This window comes from Trachypithecus francoisi, unplaced genomic scaffold (assembly GCF_009764315.1).
Source record: "Trachypithecus francoisi isolate TF-2019V2 unplaced genomic scaffold, Tfra_2.0 Lachesis_group12, whole genome shotgun sequence".
Classification (NCBI taxonomy): Eukaryota; Metazoa; Chordata; class Mammalia; order Primates; family Cercopithecidae; genus Trachypithecus; species Trachypithecus francoisi.
In genome coordinates this window covers 116,270,582-116,280,867 of record NW_022681457.1, presented here as the reverse complement: position 1 = coordinate 116,280,867, position 10,286 = coordinate 116,270,582, and the positions used below count along the sequence as shown (strand labels likewise).

General features: G+C 52.8%; 1 protein-coding gene across 1 annotated transcript in view; it reads left to right on the top strand.

The window, feature by feature from the left end:
* Nucleotides 1–5,871: 5,871 nt before the first annotated feature.
* SLC45A1 (solute carrier family 45 member 1) overlaps nt 5,872–10,286 on the top strand; it is a 28,258-nt gene continuing 23,843 nt past the window's right edge. The window contains exon 1 of the mRNA XM_033228505.1: nt 5,872–5,964. Within this exon, the coding sequence (XP_033084396.1) occupies nt 5,887–5,964 (78 nt within the window). The 5' untranslated portion in view covers nt 5,872–5,886. The remainder of the gene's footprint in view (nt 5,965–10,286) is intronic.

Below are 10,286 nucleotides of genomic sequence, written 5' to 3'. Positions count from 1 at the left end.
TCGACTGTTCTCACAGGCGAACCGCAAATCGAAGCAGAGGGGTCTCCCAGGCGTGGGGCAGCAGGCTGAGCCTCAGAGGACCTTGGGCTCCTCTGGTGGCTGCTCTGCCTGGTTCCAGGAGCTGTCCCGATAAGATTGCCAAGTGGAGCAAATCAGAATACAGAATGCCAAATGTTGCTTGGAACATGCTGAGCATAAAAATTACTCTCTGTTTATCTGAAATTCAAATTTAACTGAGTATTTGTATTTTATTTGGCAACTGTGTGACCCAGTGAGGCTTTACCCAGCCCACAAACAGGGAGGCTGTAGCTGCCTGGGTGCCAACCATGCCTGGATTCCACCGCCTTAGTTCTAGAACCTTGGCGGCTCAACACCCTTTGGCTCCAGCATTGCCCAATGTCTAGACCCTGGGTTCATGCTCTGGCTCAGCTCAGAGTGCAACCGTGACCCTGTAGGTTCTAATTCTCCCTTGCCCCAGTTCTTCTAGAAGACCTAAAGTCCAGGGTTTGCTTATAACAGGTATGTTATAAGAAGGACATACGTTTGGAAATCAGAATTCATTTTCCTGCAGAAATGGTTCAATGGAGTTTCACTGGCATGCCCAGGGCAGCCCAGGATAATCTGTTGTATCCCACGATGTGCCCATGTGTGCACAGGTAAATCGTGCAACTTCAACCGATCCTATTCCACGTAGAGTAAACAAGCATTTGGGTGTCAGTGCTTGGCCTCTGCCAGGTGTTGCAGGAGGATACAAAAAAGAACTGGATGGCCCTGTCCTCTGGAGTTTGCGATGTGTTGTCATTACAGGACTGTAATTTTGTGACTTTTTTCATATGGACACAAAATGTCTGGATTCTAACGCAGAGTTTCAGGGTGGCTGCTGGGTTCCCACCAGGAGGCAGTGTGACAGTAGGAATAGTGTGCATGTATGTGTGCACATATCTGAGAGCATGTGTGCACATATGTGTGTATGTTTGTGTGTGTGTATGAGTCTAGATCATGTCAGAGCCACAGAGGCTATCTGAAGAGTGGAGAGCAATATTGACGGCAGGTTGCCAATAATTTATTAACTCCACACAATGTAAGAGAATGCACTTTGTGTTTTCCTTCTTTTTTTTTTTTTTTTTTTTTTTTTGACAAGATCTCTTGCCAGGCTGGAGTGCAGTGGCACAGTCTCGGCTCACTGCAGCCTCGATTTCCCAGGCTCAGGTGATCCTCCCACCTCAGGCCCCTGAGTAGCTAAAACTACCTACAGGTGCACACCACCACACCTGGCTAATTATTTATATTTTTAGCAGAGACGGGGTTTCACCGTGCTGCCCAGTCTGGTCTTGACTCCTAGGCTCAAGTGATCCGCCTGCCTCAGCCTCCCCAAGTGCTGAGATTCCAGGTGTGAGCCACCATGCCCGGCTGAGATTGCATCTTTCTCTATGTTTGCACAGCACACACTTTGTACACACAGGTGCACACACACACCCATGTCTGTCACTGCTCAGATCTGAATTGGGAGCCACAAGTTGACAACGTTGTAAATCAGGGAATGGGATGGGCAGGGGTAGTAGAGACAATGGGACGGCACAGTCCCTTGAGGAGGCTGAGGACTGAGAACACGGCCGATGGGATTCAGACACCATCTCCGAATCCCACCTCCCGCCCGCACCCGAGGACGGCAGATGCTGTATAAATAATCGCTGCACAAACGGAGGAATGACCCCAAGACCTGGAAACAGCCTGGGAGGCTCCACCGCTCCAACCCTGCCTGTGTCATGACCCTACTCCGTCCAGGTCTCAGGCTTGTGGATAGAAAAGAAATGGTGGAGATAATGCCCGTTCCTAAAGCTATGATGACTACATGAGGTTAAAATACGTAAAAACCTTAACACAGTGACTAGCACGAGATCTGTTGTTACAAACATTATTCATAAAAATTTACTTGGCTTCATGCTTTGCAGAAAAACTGTGTTCACAAAGTAGAAAGAAAAATCCAGCCTTAGAACTAAGAGTCTTTACAAGATCAGGAAAAGCGTCTCCCTTTCCCCGCCTCCTGCTCGGAGGTTTTCCCGCTGCCTGCCGGGAAAGGTGGGACTCTTCCGCCACCTTGTGGACACTCAGGGATGGCAGGTGAGCAGGCACCCACCACCTCACACCAGCTCTCCTCTGCACTGTTGGAGCCTATTATTCTGGGTCCGACTGGGTCTCTCTAGGCCTACACTGCGCGTGTCCGGTCTCCATCCTCTGCTCCTCTCTGGGCTGTGGCAGGGGATGGGGCTCCCGTGCCCTCCTGGCTGCCTGCTGGTCCCCGTGTATGTGGCAGGGCTGCAGCAGTCCCCTGTTTTCCTTAGACCCTGCCGTGGAGTTGGTGGGGCTCCTGCCTCCCTGGGGCCCTGGCTGGCTCCGTAGACTCCTCCAGGTCTCTCTGCCAAAGTCCCCCCAGCCAGCCTCCTAGCCCGACTGTCCTTCCCACACTGAAGCTGAGGGTCCCCCCACCCCACGTCATGTACCTGCCCCACGGGGCCATTGCAGCTTCAGCTCTGCATCCAGGCACCAAATGGGAGCCACAGGAGCTCACAAGGCAAATTAGAGCCCTCAGAGTTCTGATCCCCCAGCCGGGCTGCGGCCGCTGTGTTGGCGTATGGGGGCTCCGCCCAGAACAAACTCTGCCACGACAGGACCGAGGCTCAGGGAGAAGGGAGCTGGGATGCACCCCAACCACCTTCCTCCCCCTCGCTCTCCCTCCTCCCTCTGGCTCTGCCGTCCTCTCCACACGCCCAGGACCGGAGGGCCAGCGTCTCTTGTCTTTCCTGCATGTTCTGTCAGCTCCTTCCACTCTGGCCCCCGGTCTAGACCTATTGTCCAGACGGGAGAAATCTTGTCTACCCCAGGGAGAAACACTGCTCTCTGCCCTGACCTTGGAGGAACTAAAAAGCAAAGGTCTAGACTTAGAAGGTTCTTACTTTGAAAGTTTAAAAAAGGTCAAAGGAATTTTCAAAATCCCTTTCTTTTTCAACAATGCTTAGATTTCAAACCTCTTCTCTTGCTGCAAAATCCCATTGTGAACATCAGAACCTCCAGACGATCTTTAAGTTTTCTCAGCATTCCGCATCTTCCCTCCTCTCTGCAAGCGGCTAAAAGTTACAGAAGCGATTGAAGCCAGTGACTCCCCATCCCCATCTCCTCCTCTCCTGGGGACAGGGGCCCCATCTCCCAGCCCTGTTGTGGGTTGGGTGTGGCCGGTGTGGCTGTGTGGCAGGATCCTAGCCAATGGGATTCAAGTGGAACATGGGCCTTCTGCACACCTGGTCCCGCGGGCACGCACAGCCTGGGCTCCTCTCTCAGTTCACCAGGGCAGAGCAAGATGGAGGCAACCGGGATCCCTGAATGACTTCACAGAGGTCACCATCCATCAGGCACACTTCTGCCAGCCTCATGTGGAAGTAACCTTCTATTGCATTAAGTCCCTGAGGTGTTAAAGGTCATTAGTTAATGGCAGGCCAGTTGCATGCAAAATAGAAAAGCACATCGGTATTTTTTTTCAAACTATTACCGTTACAGAGATGAAAGAAGCCAGAACCAGCCCCCTCCAATGGCTCCTTCTCTTAGGCCTGGGCGGGATCTGTTGAAATTCCCACGGTGTCCTCTGGGGCTCTCTGCCCTGCCCCTCTCCTGGCAGTGCGAGGTCCACAGTTCACCTGCTATTAGCTCCCATGTGCAGGGGACTCGCAAAGGAGCGTCTTTGAGCTCCAAACCCAAGTCTTTAGTGGCCTAGAGGCTGCAAAGGCCCTCAAGCTCAGCGTGTCGTATGGCACTCACTCCAGCACACACCTGCTTTGGCCTCCATGAAGCCACCTCTTCCCTCACCTCTCAAGCTAGAAACTTCTTGGCACCACCCTCCCCGTTCCTATACCTCCCCCCACTTTCAATCAGTCACAGAGTCCTAAGTCCCTGGCCAATTCATCACCTCTGTCTCTCCACCAACACCCCTGACTCTCCCACCTGGGCCACCTGGTGAGCCCATCTGGTCCCCTGGTTCCCTCCCATCCATTTTCACTCTGAGCTTTATGATCTTTGCTAACTATGAATAGGATTCATGTCATCCGCTCCCCTACATAAAACCTTTCTAAGCTTCTCTTTGCTCTTAGAAAATGGCAACTGCCTAAGAGGCCACACCTGGGCCTGTCCCACCGCCCCAGCCCTCACCTCCTTCCCAGGCCTCTGCATCCCTGCCCCCATCCACCTCCTTCGCTGTGTGCCTCCAGGCCCTCTCCCCTCCCGGATCCCTGCCAGTGCTGAGCCCTCTGAGCCCTCTGTGGGACAGGCTGTTCTCTCCACTTGGCCTGGTAGGGCTCCTTGAGGAGCCCTCAACCCTCCCAACGGGGTGGAATCCGCTGCTGTAAACTTCCAGAGGGCCCCGTGCCTCCCCTCTGCAGCACTTCCCTGCACCTCTCCTCCCCTCTGCAGCACTTCCCTGCGCCTCTCCTGGCAGTGGGAGCTCCACAGTTCACCTGCTATTAGCTCCCATGTGCAGGGGACTCGCAAAGGAGCATCTTTGAGCTCCAAACACAAGTCTCTAGTGGCCTAGAGGCTGCAAAGGCTCTCAAGCTCAGCGTGTCCTGGACTTATAATTCCTGGGGGTATAACCTGGGGTTATCATTCCACTACCAGCTGCATAATTATTCGATCCATAATTATTGGACTCAGCCCAGCTCACTTCTGTCCCGGCCATTGCACTTGCTCTTCCCAGTGCCTGGCGTGACTTTCCCCACACGTCAGCCTGGCTGGCCTCCTCAGCTCCTTGGGTCCTTCTTCTCTTTTTGAGATGGAGTCTCACTCTGTGACCCAGGCTGGAGTGCAGTGGCGCGATCTCAACTCACTGCAACCCCTGCCTCCCAGGTTCAAGTGATTCTCCTGCCTCAGCTGAGTAGTTGAGATTACAGGCACCCGGCACCACTCCTGGCTAATTTTTGTGTTTTTAGTAGAGATGGGGTTTTGCCATGTTGGCCAGGCTGGTCTCGAACTCCTGACCTCAAATGATCTGCCCGTCTTGGCCTCCCGGAGCACAGGGATTACAGGTGTGAGCCACCGTGCCCGGCTGCTCCTCAAGTCCTTCTTCTGGTGTCACCTTCGAGGTGAGGACTCGCCAGCAACCCGATGGAAACCAGCAAGGCTAGCGCCTCCCTAGCCCCACACTCCCTAACCCCTTCTCTAGGGCCTTGCCATCTTCTGACATACCATTTATTTTATGTCTTGTTTAATGTGTGTGCATCTGTCTCTCAAATGTCATGCAGCTGGGTGCGGTGGCTCACACCTGGTCTTTGGGAGGCTGAAGGATCACTTGAGCCAAGGAGTGGAGACCAACCTGGGCAACATAGCAAGACCCTGTCTCTCTGTATTGTAAAAAAGGAAATAAATAATAAATGCATAAAATGTCACTCCCCGGGGGCCGGAACTTTACCTTGTTTCCTGCTGCATCCCCAGTGCCTTGGACAGCTCCGGGCCCAGAGTCGCGAGGCCTCCAGCAGGCCCGGCTCCCCGACTGAGCACATGGGCACAGGCTTGGCACACGCACTGCGGCATTCATGTATCAGCGAACACATAGGCATCTATTTATACATGAAGACACGAAAATGTATTCATTTCTTTTAAAATCAGAAGCAAATGGTGAGAACTGTGAAGCCGAGGGGAAGTTTTCCTCTGGGATGCTGGCAGATCTTGGAGAGCGCGCCGTCGTGCGCGAAACACCGGGATGGGCCTCCCGCGCGAAGGGCCCAGGAGGACGCCGGGCTCCCCTCCCGTCCGCGGGGCCCCAGGCGCGGCGCCGCTTTAAGGCTCCGAACCCCGCGCGGATGCAGAGGCTGCGGCCATGACGTCAGCGCCCCGCCCCGGGTGATGCTGCAGCAGCCGGGACCGCGGCCGGGCAGGCAGCAGCCCAGCGGGGACAGGGATGCCTGCCGTCTCCACCCACAGGTACCACCGTCTCCTCCGCGCCCTCCGCCCGCTCTCTGGCTCGGTGCCTGCCGGAGCGTCGCGCCCTGGGCCCCGGGGTAGTCAGGGCGCCGAGATCGGGACCCGAGGCCGGCACCGAGACCTTTGTTCCTCGTGGAAGTCTCATGAATTGCAGAGTCCACGGAGCTCCTCCGTCTCGCCCCTCCGAGGGCAGGAGCCTCGGGTCCGGGGGAAAGTGCCGGCCAGATGGCAGGGGCTCTCATCCTTGCTGGCAAGGGGACGGAACCCCGGCCTTGGCCCCAGCTCCTGATGCGCTCCTCGAGCCGGAGGCCTGGTCCCTGGTAACCTGGGCAGGTGTCATCTGCTCCCGGCTCACGTCTTGCCTGGGGCTGAGCCCTCTTGTTGACCAGGGGCCTGGCAACGCCCCTCAGCATCCCAGGGTTACTTAGCGAGGGCACCGAGGACTCCCCTTTCCCGAACGAGTCAGCACCAAGGGGAACGCTCGGAGATGGAAGCCGTTCAGCTCCTTCTGCCCTCGACAATGAGCAACTTCTCCAATTATTTCTAGAGTGACAGCCTTGCATGGTTTTCAGCTCTTATAGGGAAGCAGAGTCAGGGGCGGAGGAAAGCCACTTTCAGGCTGCACCTGGTCTGGGCTTCTGGGAAAAGTTGGCCCTGGAGTAGGGGTCAAGCTGCCGGAGATGCAAAGTGGGAAACGGCTGCGATTCATTAACTAGCCTATTAAGTGCACCCTCCCGAGTCCGCAGAGCCCCTTCCTGGTCCGGGAGGACCTCACTGAAGAATTTTGAGAATGGGTAGAAAGAAGCATGAGGGGCTGGGCGCCGCGGCTCATGCCTGTAATCCCAGCACTTTGGAAGGCCGAGGCGGGTGGATCACCTGAGGTCAGGGGTTCTAGACCAGCCTGGCCAACATGGGGAAACCCCATCTCTACTAAAAAAAACAAAACTAGCCGAGCGTGATGGCGCACGCCTGTAATCCCAGCTACTTGGGAGGTTGAGGCAGGAGAATTGCTTGAACCCAGGAGGTGGAGTTTGCAGTGAGCCGAGATCACACCACTGCTCTGTAGCCTGGGTGATAGAGTGAGACTCCGTATCAAATAAATAAATAAGTCAATAAGCCTGAGGAAGGGAGGTGGCCCAAGGCAACCCCGTGGCGGGAACTCATTTTCATAAAGAGAAGAAAGAAATGAGGAAATGGGCCGGGCGCGGTGGCTCAAGCCTGTAATCCCAGCACTTTGGGAGGCCGAGACGGGCGGATCACGAGGTCAGGAGATCGAGACCATCCTGGCTAAAACAGTGAAACCCCGTCTCTACTAAAAAATACAAAAAAACTAGCCGGGCGAGATGGCAGGCGCCTGTAGTCCCAGCTACTCGGGAGGCTGAGGCAGGAGAATGGCGTGAACCCGGGATGCGGAGCTTGCAGTGAGCTGAAATCCGGCCACTGCACTCCAGCCTGGGCGACAGAGCGAGACTCCGTCTCAAAAAAAAAAAAAAAAAAGAAGAAAGAAATGAGGAAATGGTTTTGGCTCTTAGTAGGAGCGTTGCAAGCATTCAAACTACATGGACACTGATTACTTTTATTATTCATTTGCCGCTTAAACTTCCCACAACACAGTTTGAGGGATCTGTTACTTTAAACATCCTCTGTACTCTGGAAGCACAGTAGGCCCCCTGTATAACCTTTGAGGGGTCCAGGGAAATGAGTGCATTCCTTTTGACGGAGTAAATGGTCATACGGTGCAGTAAAGATGGTCTGGTGAATGTTTGCATTTGTGTATTAAAATCAGATTTTATGATCTTAATTTCCGCTTTCACCCATTTTTATGGAAACATTAAAAAATGATTTTTTTTTTTTGAGACAGATTCTCACTCTGTTGCCCAGACTGGAGTGCAGTGGCGCAATCTCGGCTTACTACAACCTTCACCTCCTGAGTTCAAGCAATTCTTTTGCCTCAGCCTCCGGAGTAGCTGGGATTACAGGCACCCACCACCACGCCCGGCTAATTTTTTGTATTTTTAGTAGAGACGGGGTTTCTCCATGTTGGCCAGGCTGGTCTTGAACTCCCGAGCTCAGGTGATCTGCCCACATTGGCCTTCCAAAGTACTGGCATTACAGGCATGAGCCACCGTGCTTGGCCTCAAAAATGAATTTCTAAAATTCTTCTTAGAATAAACATTTGTGAACAGCTTTTACTAAATGTAGTTTTAATAAAAGTGGTAATGCTGATCCCCAGATTTGAAGATGAATCCTTAGTAAAGACTTTCCCAGCCAGGATTAACTAGGTTTAATTCTGGTTCCGATGCTAGAGAGAAGTTCATTGAGTGTGTGAGGCTCTCCCTTCTGCTGGGACAGGCTGCAGTGGGGTGTGGTGGAGGTGGCAGTAGAGTTGTCCTCTTGCAGGTAGAGAAGTGGGCCATCTACATAGTCCACTTTAAATAAGGTCGAAGAGGCTCCTCTTTTCAAAAAGACACTTCAGGGGCTGGGCATGGTGGCTCATGCCTGTAATTCCAACACTTTGGGAAGCCAAGGCAGGTGGATTGCTTGAGCCCAGGAGTTTGGGGCCAGCCTGGGCAACATGGCGAAACCCCGTCTCTACAAAAAAAAAATACAAGAATTAGCCTGGTGTGGTGGTGTGCACCTGTAGTTCCAGCTATTTGGGAGGCTGACGTGAGAGGATCACCTGTGCCCAGGGAGGTTGAGGCTGCACTGAGCCATGATGACTGTACTCCAGCCTGGGCTAGATAGAGGGAGACTATCTCTCTCTCTGTTTCTCTCTCTCTCTCTCTCTCTGTCTCTCTCTGTATACACACACACACATACACACACACCACACACACACACACACACACTTCTGCCATATGCTGTTTAAAGCTGAAATTTTTCCACATTGGGCCACAGTTCTTCATTCCAAATTTAAAGGGAAGGTTTCTGATGCACTTAAGTTCACATTATGGTTAAAATGCTGATCAGAAAGAGCAGGAGTTATGTCTGTGTGCCTGAAGGTGGGAAGACGCTCGGCAGAGGGATGGAAAGGGAGTTGGCCACTGAGGGCATACGTGGGTCTGTGAGCTTCGGGCAGAGTCCGATCCAACTGTCCACCTCACCTGTGCTGGGTCTCACCTCCGACTCTGAAGGAGATGGTCTTACACAGTGTTGGAACTGGCACTCTATTTCTGTGCTTTGATGAATGAAGCTCCAGGGGATGCTAACTGCTACTTGGGTTTTTGGAAGGAAGACCTGCCAACCAGCAGGTTTTAACATGCAGAAGTGCTTGAGCTAGGCCAGTGAGGAACATAAATAAGATTAGCTTTTTAAATGTTAATCTTGATTTACTCCTTATAAATGAATTCTATTTCGAATGAAGTATTACTTGTCTACATAGTTCTTAGGTTCATCTGTTCTCTTCCTACAGGAAAGTGTGGTATTTTCCAAGGCCACAGGATAAGTAATTTATAGAAGTGACAGGAGACTCTGTCTCTGCTATGTCACTCCCTGTCACCTTGGAATAAAATCCATCTCTTAGCAAGGCTTCAAGGCCCTCCATGATTAGCTAAGACCTTTCTGAGGGCTTCATCTCTCACCCCACCCCCACTGGGCCCAACTGTTACTCATATCTCTCTTTTACCCAATGATTCCACCACCCCGGAAGGCCCTTTCCTCCACCTTTTCACCTAACTCAAGGACAAGAACTGTGTCTTTCTTTTATCTCTATCACCTCAGTGTCTTGGTACTCAATACTCAGCTGAATTGGAGGCTGGGTAGGTGGGTGGATGAGTAAATGTTTGGAAGGGGGGATAGGTAGATGGGTGAATGGAAGGATGGATAGAGGAGTGGGTGGAAGAATAGGTAGGTGGATGTGTGGATGGTTTTTGGATAGACAGATGAATAGATGAATAGAAGAGAGGATGTGTGGAAGGATGGATGGGTAGATGACTGAGTGGAAAGATGGATGAATGGATGGCTGGGTGAGTGGGTGGAAGAGTGGGTGGTAGATGAATGGGTGGATGGATGGATGGATGGATGGGTTGGTGGGTGGATGGATACATGGATAGGTGGGTGACTGGATGGGTGGATGAGTGGATGGGTGGGTGAATGGGTGGATGGATGGATGGATGGATGGATGGATGGATGGATGAGTGGGCGGGTGGATGGATGGATGGGTGGGTCGATAGGTACATGCATGGATGGGTGGGTGGGTGGGTGGGTTGATAATACATGGATGGATGGGTGGGTAGGTGAGTGGATGGATGGATGAGTGGGTGGATGGATGGGTGGATGGATGGACGGATGGGTGGGTGGGTAGATGGATGGGTGGATGGATG